This window comes from Mirounga leonina, unplaced genomic scaffold (genome assembly GCF_011800145.1).
Source record: "Mirounga leonina isolate KUSES-001 unplaced genomic scaffold, KU_Mleo_1.0 Mir_151, whole genome shotgun sequence".
In the NCBI taxonomy this organism is placed as follows: domain Eukaryota; kingdom Metazoa; phylum Chordata; class Mammalia; order Carnivora; family Phocidae; genus Mirounga; species Mirounga leonina.
In genome coordinates, this window is record NW_023270377.1 from 72,094,765 (window position 1) to 72,114,621 (window position 19,857).

Sequence of the window (19,857 nt, forward strand, 5' to 3'; positions counted from 1 at the left end):
GAAAATAATGGTCATCATGACAGTTTTTTTCTGACACTTCCTTGTTTGTAATCATCAATTCCGTCTTTTCTTTGGTTAGGTCTACCTCTGTTGGTTCAAAGAACAATTGCAAGGACGATCGTACTTCAGGAGATAGTGGGAAAAGGTAGATTTGGTGAGGTCTGGCATGGAAGATGGTGTGGGGAAGATGTGGCTGTAAAAATCTTCTCCTCCAGAGATGAAAGATCTTGGTTTCGGGAGGCAGAAATTTATCAGACGGTCATGCTGAGACATGAAAACATACTTGGTTTCATTGCTGCTGATAACAAAGGTATTTTCTAATTGGGTTCAGCAAGTAAACATGTTATGTCCATCATCAGATCACCATCAATAATTTCTTTGTTTTAATAAAATACGTAAAAGTCTAATTTCTTTATTGAGGATAGAAAATGCTTTTCCTCTTTTCCACAGATAAATGTACAGAACCGTACAGTAAAGGCAGGGCAAACGAGTGATATGAAATCATGATACCATAGCCAGGTTGATATTTAAAGTATTTGGTGACTGGTATGGCAGAGGAGTCAACCAATCAGAACAGAAGCTTCAATTGGAACAGAGTCCTGGGAGAGCCCTGCCAGTCTAGCTTTTATCCCTTACTTGCTGGTACATGAAGAGATTGGGAGGCATCTTGTCAGAGGGTGGTGGGAGGTGGGGGAGGTTGCTTTGGGTGTCTAGGGCAAAGGGATGACATTGGAATTTTGAGTAGCAACTGTTAGCCAATGAGGACAGAAATATTTCAATATTTTAATAACCGGTACAGACGTAACAGTGAATGCTAGTCGAATATTCACCTTTGCCAGGACTGTACTTCTCCTCTCTATAAATAGGCTTCAACTCTGGACTCAAATTCTCTATGAACATTGTCAGAATGGCAGCAAGCAAATCAATTTTAGTGAAATTTTCTATCAATGTACTTTGAGTATGAATTATATTGAGGTTTAACATCAACAACCTCAAACAGTATATGACTTTTTGAGATTTGTGGAGCAAGACAGAGAATCAGCTTAGGTATTGAAATCAATATTCATAAAATACAGTATAAATCCCCGAGTAATCAGGGACTGGATATAATTTATGGATCACCTATGCTTTCCTTATTCTTTTTGCATAGCTTTTATTTATTTAACTGTGCATTAGTTCCCATAACAAAGGGCAACAGGGCACAAAGATGAGCAAAACATGATCCAGTCCATTTTTTTTTTTAATTCAAATCAGTAATACTGATGAAGAACTTCGGTGAGGTAGAGATTGTAACCTCTATCTAAAAAATTATCTGTGGATATCAGGGACCCACCATTACCTATGGAAATTAAAATCTATGATTATTTTTATCTATTATAAGCTTGATTATTACTAATCAGATGACAAAAGAGAGGCTTAGAATTACTGTACATTTTGGCCTTAATTATGTTTGTAGACAGTATGTGTTTTCTGATTTGCCAGGTATAAACTGAGTAAAGCCAACATGAGCTTTAAACAAGAAATGTTCTTTCCAAATTCTTACCTCTACATACTTTGAAAATATATCCAGACTATTGAAAATGAGACATTTCTTAGTAACCTAAGACCTTTTTCTTAACCTTCCTAAGATTGAGCTGAAGTGTACTTGCTGATTAGATTAATTAGCATTGTTGTCAAAGCAGTGATGACTTTAGTTATATGGATCATCTTGATGGGCCTAATTTAATCATTATGTTTATTTGATTATAAAACAATAGGCCCAAGGGAGATCATCCTTGATTGTCTCTTCTTCAGTTTAACCGGTCTACCTTTGTCACTGGCTTACTTATCAGTGGCTTTGTGCATGACTTTAAATGACCTCCAACATCGCTTTCATCCTCATTTCTAAATCTTTTGTGGTATTTATAGTTCCACTGGTTAGTCAACGGTCTGACAGAGACATTGATATGAGAGGGCAAGATAGTCACTGGCACTGAGCAGGGAGAGAGGTAGAATAAGGATTAGTTTTGTACATGGTCAGTTTATTACTGAACTTTGTCACGTAATGTTGATTTTGTATTCGTAGGAAATTTTATCACTACCCGGATTTGGAAATTAAATATTTGGATTAAGAGTAGCTCTTGTACATAAAGCATTTAATAGAAGAAGTCCCTAACAAATGTTCATTATCGCTTCCTTTCTCTGAGCGTCAGAACTGGTCAGGACTGCCCCTGGCTGTTGTAGACACTTCCAAAAGCTAAAGCTAACTCCAGGGACTCTAATACCTGGAGAAGTTTTAGGCTAATTTCTGTTCTGCTAAAAATATTTTATAAGCTGGATTAGCTTTTGGTTGAATAAAGTAAATTACTTGAAAATGTCTAGTAACTGTATTTAGCTCTTAAGGTAAACTTTTGGGGAAAGTCATCAACTTCATATTTTGAAAGGTGAACAATGTGAACATTCTTAGAATTGTAGAGCTTTTATTACAGTAATAACACTTTGTGTAAATTTTTTGCATTTCTTGTTTGTACTGGAACAATCTTTCTTAAAAGCTCAGAGTAATTTACAGCACAACACTGAGCCTAAATTCATCTGTCAGTGGTTTCTTCTAGAATATGGTACCATCAGTATATAAAGAGAATAAGAAAGGAGTTGTTCACTTAATCAGAATCACTCTCATAGCTTCCTGTAGCTCTGGTGGATACATACAACAGGTTCTAGTATATCAATATCTTCAGGGATTCAGTGAGATATTTTACTTTGCTAATTTGGACTGTCAGCATCCTCACTAAAGGAATTAGCTTTGCTTTGTGAACAATACAGATTTACTTTAAATACTGACATTTGCTAAAAGCTTTTGGTTTCGTTCTCAACATATATTTATAGCAATAAAGAGACTTTTTCCCATTTAGATAATGGAACTTGGACTCAACTTTGGCTTGTCTCCGAATATCATGAACTGGGTTCCTTATATGACTATTTGAATAGAAATATAGTGACCGTGGCTGGCATGATCAAACTGGCCCTTTCGATAGCTAGTGGTCTGGCCCACCTACATATGGAGATTGTTGGTACACAAGGTACGTGTTTTCTTTCTGAGTTTTTTCTGCTTAAATATGAGGATAGAAACACCAAGCTGTGTTTTAGTGTTTAGTTGTATTTTAGTTTATTACAAATGACTATCAAATGTAAAGAAATACTAAGTTACTTTAAAAAGCTGAGGATATTATCATGATACAGCCAACTCTCATCTATGTACTCATCATTTTGTGTATTAGCCATAATAATATTTTTACACCTGGTGGCTCCAGCTTTGCCATTTAGCACACATCCCTGGAAGATCTTGCTCTGGTGGCAAATGCTCTATATTCAGAGACTATAAATACTTTAAATATTTACCTTTGATAGCTAAAATAATTGGAAATGTAATGTGACCTTAAAAAATATTTACATATAATGGACTCAAAGATCAAATAATACCCACTGTCTTTTCTATTTATTGAGTTAATAAAGAATTTGCTCTAGGAAGTCATTAGTCCAATCAGGGCAGTGGTCCTTAAATTTGGATTTATGATCCCTTAAACTCTTAAAAATTATTGAGGACCCAAAGGTTTTTGTGTATTTGGGTTCTATCAATATTTACTCTAATAGAAACTAACATTGAAAAATTCAAAAAGTATTTATTAATTTACTTAATAATAACTAATTATTAAACAAGTTTCAAAAATTTGCATCTTTTTTATAATACAAAAACCAATCTAGTGAAAATATGGTTTTGTTTTACATTTTTGAAATCTCTTTAATGTCTGACTTAATGTCTGGATTTTCAAGCATGTTCTTCATTCAGTTGTTCCTTTATGTTTTGGTTGAAGTATGTGAAGAAAATGTAATATCCCACAGATAGGTATTTGGAAAAGAGTCTCAAAGACTCCCAGGGATTTTGGGGTCACATTTGAGAACTGCTGGTCTAGGGTAGTAAAAGTTTGAAACTTGTTTTGTAAGAGTTTATTTGCTATGTTCTTATGTAGTGGTAGTAATGCTAATTCTTTCCCTGTTCATGCAAAGGAAATTTATTAGTGGCTACTAAGTGCTACCTAGGGTCCTAAGCATCAAAGTCATGCTGATGGGTGATGAGTAACACCCAGGCATTGCCCTGAGGCAGCTTACAGTCCAGTTGGGAGAGACAGATAATTAAACACACATGTAAATGAACAATATAATTTAGATAGTAATAAGGGTTATGAAGAAGGCAAAATGACGTACTCTGTGGAGACTGACAGGGGATGTGGAATGTGTGGTCAGAGAAGACCTGTCTTCAGAGGTGACTTTTGAGCCAGGTCTTCAAAGTGATTCCTTTTAGAGAGAGTCAGTCTTCAGTAACAACAACAACAAAATGAGTATTCTTCTCTTATGCTTCATAGGTAAACCTGCTATTGCTCATCGAGATATAAAATCAAAGAATATCTTAGTGAAAAAATGTGAAACTTGTGCCATAGCAGATTTGGGGCTGGCTGTGAAGCATGATTCAGTACTGAACACGATTGACATACCTCAGAATCCTAAAGTGGGAACCAAAAGGTAAGATCACTAACTTTGGCGGTGCGCTCAGACATATGGCCGCCCCGTAAACATGAAATCCTGGGATGAGTGTGGGGTTTTTTTTGGGGGTGGGGGTCCAAATGAAAAATCATTAGGCCCAAGAAAGCAAGGAGTCTTCTCTGGGTCATTGAGAAGTAAGTGACACAATGGTTAAAAAGCAAGGACACTTGGCCTTTTAGTCATATAGATAGTAGCCATTTGGGTGGGGAATGCAGTAGAGAGGGATAGTGGAAGAGATGGTGATACATTATTTTGAGTGGGTCAGTTTCTGAGAATACATTTTCCTATGGATAGGAGGGAAAAAAATGTCATCAAAACAAGTATGAGAGAAGCAGAACATACTACATATATATTACGACAGACCCATTAGTAATGGGATTTCTGGTGGTTTCTTGTTCTGGCCAGCCTGTGGCCATATGGCCTGCATACTTCCGTTTCCTTTTACTTGAATATCAGGCTCATGCTACTTTGACATAATTCCTGGGTTTTTTTTTTTTTTTTTTTTTAATTCCTGGGTTCTTGATCTTGAAGTCAGAAAACAACCAAAACATTTTCCTGGAGTTGTCAAAGGCTCTTCTGAGTAGGAGATTTCTGGTACAGTTGACCTCCAAGCCATGTTTGAGATTCTAAGCCTATCCATCTGAGTCCTTCCCACGGTTCCCTAGAAAAATTTAATGAGGCCCCAGGAACACTTCAGGGCAGTTTATTCAAACTGGGCAGCCCTACGGAACTTCTTTTCCCTATAAAAAGTAAGCCTTGGCTTGCCCATCAGACTGTCTCCACATCAGGGACCCCTCAGGGAAGCCTTGGATGCTGGACTCCTTCAGAGAATCTAAAACTCTTAAGAGTTTGGGAGGGTATTGCATCCTCCTCTTAATATTCTGGGAAATCGTGAAAATCCCCTTCGGACAGCTAGGCTCTGTCAGGTCCCATGGACTGTAGATTTCTTTGGTTTAGTCTTATTCAAACAAGGGTGTCATTTTCTTGTAGCCAATATATAATGTGTATATATGTCTGGAAGCCACTGTATAATAAAATTGTTCATTCAGAGGAGATGTTTATGGAATGCTGCTGAGCACTGTGTTAGAGTCCTGGGGGCACCATGATAAATAAGAGATGCTCTTTGCCCTCAAGGAACTTTCCATGGCAACGTTTGTTGGTGGAGGTTGAGTTCCGTCTCTCCTATTGAATGCTTTGCTTGCTGAATTTCCCTCTAGCTTGTCCTTTGCAAGTATTTGGCTCCTGGCATCTGTGCTTTGACACATTGAGTAGGATGACTTCTAGTTTTATTTCAAACATTTTTAAACTTATAGTTCAGTCAGTAGCTGTATTACTTAAATTTAATTTATTATAGTGGCTTAGATCTACTTTTAAAATTGATGTAAGCTATTAATTCATATTTTATGTGAGGATTTATTAAGATTGTATTTTACTGGATTGCTATAAAGTCATACAGAAGATCTGAAATGTGCATGTTTTTGAAGGTATATGGCTCCTGAAATGCTTGATGATACAATGAATGTGAATATCTTTGAGTCCTTCAAACGAGCCGACATCTATTCTGTTGGTCTGGTTTATTGGGAAATAGCCCGAAGGTGTTCAGTTGGAGGTAAGATGTTGGAGATATTCTTTGTATCTGTCTTTCCTTGATGCTCTGAATACAAGATATTTTTTCTATGTATTTTTTTCTAAGCACTGTATTGAGTCATTTTTTATAATATTTAAGAGTATATCTTTTGGTGATATCTTTCCAGTTTCAAGAGTGGAGCATCCTACATATAATGATGATTTTGTATTATGATTACTGCTCAGGTGGGGGTGACAGTTCTCTTGATAATTCTGATTTTCTTAATGATACTTTGCAAAGCACTTGAAAATTTTCTTGAGTTTGTATGCAGTTAGCTGTAGCTCTATTTTCTACCAGAAATTGAACCCAAAGATGTTAAAACTTTACCAAAAGCCACAGGACTTGAAGTCTTCTAGTTTTCAGGCTTTTCCTGTTTGTTTGTTTGTTTTGTTGGCTGTTGTTGCTTTTTCTCTGTGTTAATGAATGTAGAAGTGAGAAAGCAGAGGCCAGAGGTGAGCAGAGACTAACTTCCTGACTCTACTGCTCCTAGCTGTTTAGAGATTAATAATGAGAGGAGGAAGAGTTTGAAAGGATGAAACCCTACAAATGCAGCCTCTGAAGTTGTGGCATCCATGGAGAAAAGTTAACTACTGGTAGGAAACGGATTAGAGTTTTCACTTTCCAGTGAGACAGACTTCATACTAAGCCGTGGTTTAGCAGATTCCTGAATGTCTGACTTTAGGCAAGTTACTTGGTCTCACTTTCCTCATCCGTAAAATTAATAATAAAACTGACCCCTTGGGCTTTGAGGATTTAACGGATTCATTTGGTTAATTAATTAGTACAGAGCATAGTACAGAGTAAACATTCACTAAAAGAGCTGTCATTATCAGACCACTGTCAGTTTTGTATTTTGTATTGATATCATTGTGCCTTACACCAATTTCATTTTTTAAAAAATGAGTAAAAATTTTTTTTAAACTTACAAGGGTAAAATTCTTTTGAATGAGAAAACATACTTTTCCCCTTTTTATTAAGAGATAAGATAGTAAACCATTCAGGAAGATGAAGTTATTTATTATTTATTTATTTCTAAAGATTTTATTTATTTTTTTAACAGAGGGAGAGAGAGAGCACAAGCAGGGGAAGTGGCAGGCAGAGGGAGAGGGAGAAGCAAGCCCCCCCGCCAATCAGGGAGCCCGATGTGGGGCTCGATCCCAGGACCCTGGGACCATGATCTGAGCCAAAGGCAGACACCCAACCAACTGAGCCACCCAGGCACCCCAGATGAAGCTATTTATAGCAGCAGTAGAATTAGAGTGGAATTCTCGAGCCTGGGATTGTGTTCTAGATCTGCCACTTATGAGCTCTTTGATCTTGAGCAAACTGGTGACTCTTTGTGCCTCAGTTTCCTCATTCAGTAAAGGAGGGATAATATGGTAACTCCTAGTCAGAGGTTTTGAGGAATAATTAAAATATGTAAAGGGTTTAGGACAATGTGTGGTAAATAGCAAGATTCAAACATGTTTGTAATAATTTTTAAAAATTTCATATTAATATTTTTCTAGATCTGCTTTTAGGTTATTGTCCTTAAATTTTCTTCAACCTTTGAAATAGTAAGTTAGTTAACATAATAGTAGGGCATTTCTTAAGTATTGTAAATTGAAAAGACTGTTAAAACAATTTTTTGAGGAAATTCTCAAGTTCAGGTAACATTCTGATAATTAAGTTCAGGTCTTTGTATTTGAGACTCTTTAAATATGAAACTTCATGTTGAATTGTCCATCTTGAGTACCTTTGCTGCTTCTTTGGCACATTCTCAGGTACAGTACTTCTAAAATCCAAATGTAAGAAATTCAACTTTTAAAAGATTGCCTATCAATTTTCAAAAAGAGAAAGCTATTCTGTTTAATGAAAAGGTTATTTAATGTGTCTGTTAGCCATTTGTATGTCTTCTTCGGAGAAGTGTCTGTTCATGTCTTCTGCCCATTTTTTGACTTGATTATTTGTTTTTTGGGTGTTGCGTTTGAGAAGTTCTTTATAGATCTTGGATACCAGGCCTTTATCTGTAGTGTCATTTGCAAATATCTTCTCCCACTCGGTGGGTTGCCTCTTTGTTTTGCTGACTGTTTCCTTTGCTGTGCAGAAGATTTTATCATTAGCCATCAGGGAAATTCAAATCAAAACCACATTGAGATACCACCTTACACCAGTTAGAATGGCAAAAATTGACAAGGCAAGAAACAACAAATGTTGGAGAGGTTGTGGAGAAAGGGGAACCCTCTTACACTGTTGGTGGGAATGCGAGTTGGTACAGCCACTTTGGAAAACAGTGTGGAAGTGCCTCAAAAAATTAAAAATAGAGCTACCCTATGACCCAGCATTTGCACTACTGGGTATTTACTCCAAAGACACAGATGTAGTGAAAAGAAGGGCCATATGCACCCAAATGTTCATAGCAGCAATGTCTGCAATAGCCAAGCTGTGGAAAGAGCCGAGATGCCCTTCAACAGATGAATGGATAAAGAAGATGTGGTCCATAGATACAATGGAATATTACTCAGCCATCAGAAAGGATGAATACCCAACTTTTACATCAACATGGATGGGACTGGAGGAGATTATGCTAAGTGAAATAAGTCAAACAGAGAAAGTCAATTATCATATGATGTCACTTATTTGTGGAACATAAGGAATAGCATGGAGGACATTAGGAGAAGGAAGGGAAAAATGAAGGGGGGGAAATCGGAGAGAGAGAGATGAACCATGAGAGACTATGGACTCTGAGAAACAATCTGAAGGTTTTAGAGAGGAAGGGGGTGGGGGGATGGGTTAGCCCGGTGATGGGTATTAAGGAGGGCATGTACTGCATGGAGCACTGGGTGTTATAAGAAAACAATGAATTGTGGATCACTACATCAAAAACTAATGGTATTGTATGGTGACTAACATAACATAATAAAATTAAAAAAAAAAAGAGAAGGTTATTTAATGGAAAAAAATACTTCATTCCCAAACAAGGCCAAGATATAAATTTTGCAATTAGGCATTACTTTTGAATTGTACAATGGTATTTTATATAAATCAGAACTCATATAATTTTTATAATATAAAATTATATTTTATATTATGTAAAAGTAATTTATTTATATAATATTATATAATATATAATTGTATAAAATTATATATTTTATAAAATAGAAATAATTTTATGTTTTATATAAGATTTATGTAATTATCAGAATTATGTAAAGTTTCATAATGTGCATTTTATAAAATTATGCAATAATTATTCAGCTGAGTGCTTTATACTTATATAATTCATTTTTAGTGATACAACATTTTCATAAACCTGACTTTCCAGTTTCCCAGGGTGCCACTTGTGCCTAGAGGACTTAATTGGTATTCTTTTGAAATAAGCATCGGGCACCTGGGTGGCTCAGTTGGTTAAGCGACTGCCTTCGGCTCAGGTCATGATCCTGGAGTCCCTGGATTGAGTCCCGCATCGGGCTCCCTGCTCGGCAGGGAGTCTGCTTCTCCCTCTGACCCTCCCGACCCTCCCCTTTCTCATGCTCTCTCTCTCTCAGTCTCTCTCTCAAATAAATAAATAAAATCTTAAAAAAAAAAAAAAGAAATAAGCATCTTTGTTTGTTATTCACACTGGGAAATTTATTATGTAAATTTCTTACAGGAATTGTTGAGGAGTACCAGTTGCCTTACTATGACATGGTGCCTTCAGATCCCTCAATAGAGGAAATGAGGAAGGTTGTTTGTGACCAGAGGTTTCGACCAAGTATCCCAAACCAGTGGCAAAGCTGTGAAGTAAGTATGTTCCTTTTTGGCCGGGGATGGGGGGGCAGGGAGCAGGGGCTGGGGAAAGGGGCAGAGGGAGAGGGATAGAGAGAATCTCAAGCAGGCTCCATGCCCAGCATGGAGCCCGATGTGGGGCTTGATCTCTGGACCCTGAGATCACGACCTGAGCCAAAATCAAGAGTCAGACACTTAACAGACTGAGCCACCCAGGAGCCCAGGCTATGTTCTTATATATGTTTTATCTATTATAATTTTGAGGTAAGTATCAGGAAGATTTTCAGAGACCATATAGTTCTTCTCTCTTAATCTAGGCATCCAGTTCATGCCACATATGTAAGTATATGTCCTTGTATCAGTCTTCAGAAAGGTTTTCTTCCCTTTAGCCATATGTATACAGAATGCCAAGATAAGGGGCAATAACAAGCCCTGGTATCCCCAGTGACTTTACACAACAAGACTGTTTCTTGCTATGTAAAGTCCCCTACAGGTCAGGCAGCTGTGTTCCCTGTGGTGATTCTGTGATCCAGGTAACTTTGATTTCGGGATGCTGCTATCTCAACACATAGTTTCCAAGTGTCTAGGTCAGGAATAGAGAGGAGCTGGAGGGTCACACATGGCTCTTTAATGCTTTGGCTTCAGGTGACTCACATCACGTCTACTCATGATTCATAGACCAGAGTCAGTCACGCAGCCTGATCTGCCTGAAGGGGGGCTGGTAACTGTAGGAGCACAGCCATGTTTGATCGTCAATGTCCATGCCAGACGGAGTATTACAATTCAATCATCTTTAGAGTCAGTAAATTTGCCGAAGTTTGAGCTTATGTTCTTATATCAGAAAAGCTTCCTCATGGCAGAGTTCTCTCCTCATCTCCGACAATGCATACGTTAAGCATCATGTCGAAGGCATTCAGTGTGGTTATCACAGTGCTTGTTCTGCCTTACATGAAGCGAGAGACTTTTCTGGTTCCCACAGGGAGAAGGAAGGGAATAGGAGGGAAAGACTACAAACCATCTAATTCCACAACTATTTTACTGCTTTAATCTCCACCAACCCCATTATTCCTATTATAGTCTACCATATTTAATTGTAATACTTGAGGTATTTTTAAAGTGACATTTTTTTAGTTTGGCTTTGCCAGAAGGGTTATTTTATACAGCAGTTTTTTCTTCCCTAATTTCCCCCCTCTTGCATGTTTCACTCATTTCTTTTTCTATTTAAGGAAGGAATTATGTCTCGATATTTCTATTTTGTATAGATATCTTACCTACATACTTATTTTAGAAGCAGAATTTGAGCGATTTACAACCAAATTGAAATTAAGTTCTTCCTAATTTTAATAATTTTATGTATATGAAAGAATATGTAACATATATGTAAAGTTTAAAGTGTAATAATGATGTGAAAATCAGTGAATTCGCTACTAAGTTTAAAAAATAGAACAAAGATTCCTTACTCCTATGAGAGATTACTATGGTGATTATTTATTATTGCTTAACTTTTCTTTAGGAGAAAAAAATATATATTTATGTATAATTATATGTATATGTATACTCACACTAAAAATATATTGTTTACTTTTCTGTAATTGTGAAACATATTATTGAAACTTACTGTAGATATTCTTGTTAATTTCTTTTCACTTTCATTTATAGATGTAGCTATAATCTGTTCATTCTCATATTGGTGCAGTAGTCCATTATATGGCTAGAGTACAATTTTTCTTCTATTGTTGATTGTCTTCTGTGTGATTTTAACATTTTTAAACAATGCTGCTATATATATATATATATATATATATATATATATATATATATATATATGCATGCATGTGTGGGGGGGAAATGTCTTAGAGTATAAAACTGTAGAATCTTTTGGGATGTCCGCATAGATGATCATATCTCCAAATAATGAGAGTTCTGGGACCAATCCTCAAGCCTTTTCTTTACTTCTTACTTTAGTTTCTAGGACTTCCAGTATAGTGTTGCTTGAAAGTTGATAGTGGACATCCGTGTTTTACTTCATAAAATTTTGTATATTTCTCCTTTCAGTATGATACTTGCTGTAGGTTTTGTTGTCAAAACTTTAATCAGGTTACATAAAAACTGAATTTGTTTTGATAAAAGCTTTCTTCCTACCTATGAGGTGAAGATATGGCCTCTCTACTTTCTCGTCTCTTAATGTGAAATTGCATTTATAAATTTTCCACTGTCAAACCAATCATACATTCCTAGAATAGACCTAAATAGTCATTTTTTATGTGATCAATTTTTTTACATTGCTGATATAAACAATTTTTGTCCATTTTTGTCCAGTATTTTAGTTCTATTTTGTTTTGTATTAACCCCATGTATTAGATACTGGTGTAATTTTATACCATTATTATTTATTTAAACTTAAGAACATGTTTATCATTTTCTTTGTTCAACATTCCTTTTTGCTTCTCAAAGCTTCCTTCTAAGATCATTTTCTGATTTCCTGTTGTGCATTTCTTAAATGTATTTCATTTAAATTGTTTTTTTAGAAGGACCTAGAAGTGATGAGTAGTGATGTTGAGCATCTTTTCATGTGTCATTCTAGGTCATTACTTCTTCTAGGTCATTAATTCTAACATCTAATGTTTTGATGGGTTTGATTTTACCGTTTGTTGTTCCAATTGATTCTTGCTTATGATACTTTATTTTCTCCTGTCTTGTGAATTTTTGTTTTGAGCTTAGGTTTACTGTAACATTTTAAGGCCTGGGCTTGATTTTTTCCTTGCCAAGAGTCAAGATTTAGATAATTTTCTTTACAAAATTCCTTCTAAGACTGATTCATCCTTATAGTCAGGACTTTGGAAACATCTTGACTTGATACCTTTGGGTGCTTTGGCTGCATTTTCTATCTTTTGCATGTGGTTCATCACTTCTGAAATTCTAGACTATGAGATCAGCTGATGTCACCAGAGTGGCCACTTGCTTCAGTGATTTCTTATATCTCTCTGGATTCCTGCATTCTCATTGTTTTCCCCTCTGAGTATTTATCTTATTTCTTGAGCAGTTCATTTATACTGTTTTTTTAATTCAGAAATTTTGATATTTACACCTAGATCATTATTTTATTATGGCATAATTTAAATGTTAAAATGCACAAATCTTAATATACAGTTTGATGAATAACAAAAAAAGTGTGCACATATGTACTTACCATCCAGATCAAGCAATTCGCAACTCATCCCATATCCCTTTTTGTCTTTCATGTCCTTTCTCAGAAGATTTTAAAAGATAGCTACTCTACCATATTCCCAGAAATCAGTGGATTGAATTTTCAATTAAAAGTTAGTCTCCATAAGGGGTGTGTGTGTGTGTGTATGTGTGTGTGTGTGTGTGTGTATTGGCTGGATTTTTAAAGAAGTTTGGTCCTGATCTTCCGATACAGTTTTAAGTTTACTGTTTCTTCACCAGAGCTTAGCATCAATTCCTGGGTTTGTGGTTATGCTTCTCTTGGACTGTGTTTGTGTGACTAGCTAAAGTGTTTAATGTTTTTCTCTCTTAAAGGCACTCCGAGTCATGGGGAGAATAATGCGGGAGTGTTGGTATGCCAATGGGGCAGCCCGCCTAACGGCCCTTCGTATCAAGAAGACTATCTCTCAACTTTGTGTCAAAGAAGACTGCAAAGCCTAATGATGATAATTGTGTTAAAAAGAAATCTCTCACAGCTTTTTTTTTTTTTCTCATTTTCCCTCTTTATGTGACTGTTTTTACCTTTTTTTGGTTGTTGTTCTACCTCAAAGATAATGCAGTACAGTATTTAAGAGCTCAAATGCAGCATGGAAAAAATAACTCTGAAGTCAAGCACAGGCAGGAATTGACTTCATCCCATCTCTGTGTTGTCTTTAATTTTATTTTGAGAAGCACCACATCAATTCATCTTTTTATTTAATAAGAAAGATATTACAAAAATGTAAAATAAGCTATATAAAATTAATACAAGTCATTAAGGTTTTATTTTACTTGAATCAAGAGCACATGAATGAAGAAAAAGAAATGTAAAAGCATTTTTTTTCTGAGATGAAAACACCTTCATTAAAAAATATGAACTAGAGAACATTATATCTCAGCAGAACTTTAGATGATATAATCTGCGGTTTTCTTTTTTTTTTTTTTTTTTTAGTTAAGAAGGATCTTTGAAAAAGATACATATTGCCCTGAACTTTAGTGTCTAAAACACTTAAAGGGGAACCTCTCAGTTGGAAGATGGAAGTGAGGTCCGAGTAGCCACTGACTTGGCCTCCCCTCTTCCTGCTGTCCTGTTCTTCATAATCCACCACCACAGCAACTCCTGAAGCTGTATGAAAGCCACCTCCATTGTTACTTCCTCTCATTTACAAAGGAGACATCCAACAGCTTGAAACATTGAGAAATCCCGCAAGTCACATACCTAGTGGTGGAGCTGGCTCTAGGTCCAAATCTTGTGATAACCCACACTGTAGACTTAGCTAGTTTCCTACTTTCCTGTTAATTCCCATATAGTACTTTTCTCCTTATGCAGAAACAACAGCTTTCATGATGGTATTCGTGGTTTAGTCAGACAGAAGACCATTTGGGTCATTCTGCACAATCATAATGGACCTGCATGAATTCTGAGGACAATATCCCTTGACATTTTCCTCATAGAAATTTCATAGTCTGCCTATTTGTTAGAGAAATATTAATGTTTTCTGAATACTTCCAGAGATTAAAGAGGCATAAAGATCCATTGTTAGAAGGGGTCTTTAAGATTTATTTCAGAGGTCCCCACTACTTTTGTACATACACACTTAGAACAGAGGGAGGAGGAAGTAGAAGATATTTTGAGAAAAAATAAGAGAACTCTTCAGTAACTGTAAATAGCTATTTCCCTACCCTTTCAAAATGAGCAAGTAGATGCAAAAGAAGTCTCATGGTACTCTTGCCTTTATTCTACTTCCTGTGGAGACAGAGGTGATGAATTCTGAATAATACATGGAACATTGAATCTTTCTTTCAAATCTGTAATTTTGTTTGGGTAAAAGAGATTTAACATGGTATCTTTTGTTGTTCTAAAACACTGTTTCCTAAGCTCTGTTCCTTAGAACATTCTTCTGGTGAGATGTTCCAAGACCAAAAGCATTCTTTGATAGATTCTTAGAAAGTGATAGTGCACATTAGCATATCATGTGCTTTGAGGAATCTAGCAGTAAAGAAATGTTGAGTTTTTTTTTTAATTAGATTTCCCAAGTTATTTGACCATGGAACCCTTTTATTAAGAGGAGGGGAAACCTTTTTACTATCCCACATTTCAGTGTTCTACAAAGCATAACTTGGGTAACAGTGTTTGAAAGGATATATCGATGTATTTTCATGCAGATCACAATGTAGTGACTATAGTTCATTTCGCTATGGAAATATGTTACTGAACCCATCTTCATTTGACTGGGATAAGATATCGAAGGCAAATATCTGACAGCTGTGGTACTCTTACTAATGTAGTCATCCATTCGTTAAATAAGATAGGGGACCCCATATCTTCACTGCCACAATATTGGGGCCAATAGAGAAAAGATGTATAGGTTCTGCCCTCAGAGATTTTAAAGATTAATTTGGAAATGGGGACCAGGATGTAGGTGTTGGTTAGGGGGAAGGAAATAAATTGACAAAGTAGGGAGTCTTGAGTTCCGTATGACAGTGGGTTCTGGAAGTTACTTTCAATTTGCAAAACATTTAGAAGGTACCTTTATTGGGCTATTGCAGACAATCTAAATTATATAAGCAGTTTTTTAAAACGCATATGTGAAAGGATTTTAAAAAGAGCTTACGTGAAGGGGTAATCTTGCTTATGCTTGTTACCTTGATTTCTTGTAGATTGTTTTTGAATATATGAGAATGAAATTATTTATTTACTGTGGTTGTACTATAGTTAAATGGCTGTTCAAATAAATAAGAATAATATTTCCTGTTTTATTCACTAATGTTGGGTGAATATACTTACTTAAGTTTTGACAGAATGTTTTAACATCTCCATTTTCCTCGACACTATGTTTTGTAATTTATTTGGATGTGTCCAAATAGAACTCCATATTTTTATTGGTTCAACTTTTACTCTAGAGAAATCTATACATTCTGAGATGTTTTTCTTGTTTTCGTGTTAGTTTACTGTAACTTCTAACTGACAAGTCTTATATCTTAATTACCAAACACACTTTTTAAGGAAAGAGGTAGGTCAACAAAAATGATCAAAAAGTTAAAAGTTCTCATTTTTTCTTAACTCCGAACATGATTATAAATAGAAGATGCCCACAAGAACAGGATAAAGTTTAGAGCAAAAAACAAATTTATTGTATATATACCTATACTGTTAAATTTCATAATATTTGTTTTCGACGGAGTGTCATCATGTAATATTTATTTCTTTTGAATTGTGTTGTAAGCAAAAAATATTCTTAGGCTCAATGTGTCAGTGTTCTTTGCTCCTTTCAAATATTTTGACTTTGGGTATAATATAAAGCTTGGGAAATTGCTATTTATGAAATGTCAGTACTGTATAAAGTGGTGATGGGGTTTCTATGCAACATCACTTTTTAAAATAAGAGAAACATTATTTGTTGTCAGTATTACAGCATGAACTTGTTGCCTTTAAGCTACATGTTCAAGGGTGTAATTGGTAGAGTTCTGTTGTGTGCTTTCTTCTCTGTCTAAAATATTTGGCATGTCACATCTAGAATTCTTAATTTATGTTCTGACTTGAAAGTTAAGTGAAACATGACTGTGTCGTGCACTATTTTAGGCATAGCACTTGCTTTTCATCTTTATACTTTCAATTAACTTTGCATTTTAAATTTTCATGATTGTATGAAAATAGTAACCTGGTTGCAGTGTCTGAAGACTTCAAAATCAGCTTTTATTTTAAAATGAAGATCTACAATAGATTCATTAGGTTACAAGTTCCATAAGAATTTATTATTCTTAATACTTCTACTTTAGTAGAATTATTAAACAAAACTACTACTGTGCTGGAATTTTGCCACCATGTGACTTACTGGGGCAGAGAAAACTCAGGGCTGTCTTAGAGTTTACGCCAAAATACCAGGGAACCTACTGAGCAAATCACCTGAAAGCAGGGAGCCCCCATTTGCTGTTACATGAAGTTCAACTTAAAATTGCTTAGCAGGGAATACTTTCTGATTATTTATTTAAAATATATATGGAGTTTTTTTTAAAGATTTTATTTATGAGAGAGAGACAGAGGGCACGAGTGGAGGGGAGAGGCAGAGGGAGAGGGAGAAGCAGACTCCCCGCTGAGCAGGGAGCTCAGTGCGGGGCTGGATCCCAGGACCTTGAGATCATGGCCTGGGCAGAAGGCAGATGCTTAACCACCCAGGCACCGTGGAGATGTTTTTTGTTTCAATAAGTTTATTTAAACTATGGATATGGGATTTTATTTCCCATCAGGAAATTGAGAAAGTAACAGTAACAAGTGAATCAAGTTGATGGCAGTTGATTTCTTCAATACGCATCCCTTTAAGTAAATTTACAAATACAGCATTTTAGGTTACTTTGAAATATTTAAGAATTCATCTTAAAATGGTGTCAGTATGGTTTTCGAAGATATTCTAAATATCTTTTTTCTTTTGTGAAACCTGCTCCTACTGTGTGTGACGCTGTTCTGTATTAGCTCCCTCCATAAGGCGATACCTAACGGGACTTTATGCACTATTTAGTGAAGACAGTCATCCCTTTGCTTCTGATGGCCTCTTTTATACATAGAAGAAAATATGTTGGTTGGGATACAAAAGTTTTGTTAAAAATGTTACTATTAAGTAGAATTTCCATAATAGGCAGTTTTTCAAAGTGTGTCAATGCAATTTTTCCAATATTTGACACTCTTTTTTTCTCTCTAGCTTTGCTTTTAGGTTTCATTGTCTTTCTCACCTCCTTTTAAAATATTCCCTACTGTCTTCCAAAATTATATTTAGTCCCTAATTTTAAAAAGCAACTAGATATCATTTGGCTTAATCATTCTAATATTTAGCCTTCTAATGAAAGAGAATCCCTTGGTGGTCTAAGTTATTTTAGATGTGTCACAGACAAAAACAAAAACCAGACTTTTGGAAATTGTAAAGAATGTAAGAGGTTTTGTAATTTAATTCCCATATTTTATAGATGGCGAAACCAAGGATCAAAGATTAGGTGACTGCTTGTTATTAGCAGAACTGATAGAGAAACCCAATGGTGACACCCACCATAGGGCCCTACCATAGTCAACATTTGCTAATTAAAAAATAATTAGCATGCATCTAAACCTACCTTGAATGTACACTGATAGAATGCATCGTTTAATGGTGTTGATCAAATCTCACTTCTCTCTCTCTCTTTTATTTTTTTTTTTGCTGAAATAATTTGCTCACTCATGGTGGGGTCCGTGAGAAGAACTAAAACAGGCCAGGAAAAAGTTGTCAAATAGTTGTCAAGCTAGGTAGGCAACCACTGAAGTGCTGAATAAAACTGAGGAATTGTAAGAATGTAGAATTTCTTTGTGCAGGTCACAAGTAATGATGGGACACTTCATGCCTCTTCTTGTCCCCTTTCAGTAAGGATTGTTCTTTTTATGCCTGGGAATGGAAGCGAGAGATGATTGGTCACTGAATCTCAGACTATGGCTAGTAGCATATTGCCTTCTCTCTTTTCAGTTTCTCATTAGTTTGTCTTCTGCATTCATTTTCTTTCCACACATTAAAAAAAAAAAAAAAAGACATCTTTGCCGGATATCGTCATCAGTTCCAATCACTCTGTAATTCCTGTTCTTCTAGTCTTCTAGCCCATGTTCAGATTGCTCCACAGTGAACTTCCTGGCAAGATTTTAATTTGCCATACCCACGTGTGAGAGGTTTCGTCTTGTGCCTTTTCCAGTGATTTTTCATTTGGCACAATGAAGAGAGGATTTGTTAATGGCAGAGAAGATTTTCTTTTACATTTTAAAAAGACAACTAGTCTAGTTACATTCTAGCATTTAGCTAACATATAAGAAATGTCTACTTTTGCCTTAATGCTAAATTCCACTTCAGAGATGATGACTTGGACAGAGAATGTAAAATTTTTGTCTCCTAATGTGACTGCTAAATTTATTTCTGCTGTTTCATACAATTGCTTTATTTTGCTTTGGTCGTCTTTTAAAACTAAGCTGTTATGGCATATGGTTTGTAACATAAGATTGTATTGAAATTAAGTAATCATCCCCATTTTAAACTCCCTCGATTAAGAACTTCCAGGGTACTTTCTTAATTCAGTTGTAGATTAACGCAACATTTGGGAGAACATGCACACTGTCTCGTCCTAGTTTTTAATATATTCAGATAGGACTATATTTTCTTACCACTGGTCCCCATTATTATACAAGAAAATTTTCTCTGCAGATCTAACAGTTTTAACTGCAAGATTTGTATCAGGGGCTACATGAACCTGAATGTTAACAGAACCACTAAGAATCTGAATGTATTCGGAAATTGGCCTTCTACTGAGTGTCACCAGATCCAGCTTGGTATGTGGTACTCTGCAATAGTACTTTCCCCTGAGGGGCAGATAGGAGCTGAACTCTAACCTGCAGTTGGCTCCTCAACTCAATATTTTTATATTTTTCAGAAAAGCATTTTACATGATGTTTATCTCCAGAGAAAGCACCCTGCTTATACAACCTCAGAAAATGAGAATTAAATTTTCAAAATGCTTCTTGACATCTGCAAATTGACTAGAGAACCTAGGGAAAAAATTCTGTAGATTTTCATCCTAGCATTTCCAAGAGAGCAAAAGAGATTGTGTGTTTATTCTGTCGATTTAATTTTTCAACCCAGATAATCTGCAGCAAGACACATGGGCCCTCATTTAATATCTCTGTTGAATTTTCTTTC

The 19,857-nt window shown here is 35.7% G+C and overlaps 1 protein-coding gene across 2 annotated transcripts in view; it reads left to right on the forward strand.

The window, feature by feature from the left end:
• Positions 1-13,875, forward strand: part of ACVR1C (activin A receptor type 1C) — a 73,343-nt gene extending 59,468 nt beyond the window's left edge. For both annotated transcript variants that reach the window (XM_035007992.1, XM_035007991.1), the window contains 6 exons: positions 80-310; positions 2,892-3,059; positions 4,401-4,557; positions 6,063-6,187; positions 9,837-9,967; positions 13,493-13,875. In XM_035007992.1, the coding sequence (XP_034863883.1) occupies positions 80-310; positions 2,892-3,059; positions 4,401-4,557; positions 6,063-6,187; positions 9,837-9,967; positions 13,493-13,618 (938 nt within the window). In that variant the 3' untranslated portion in view covers positions 13,619-13,875. The remainder of the gene's footprint in view (positions 1-79; positions 311-2,891; positions 3,060-4,400; positions 4,558-6,062; positions 6,188-9,836; positions 9,968-13,492) is intronic.
• Positions 13,876-19,857: the final 5,982 nt, after the last annotated feature.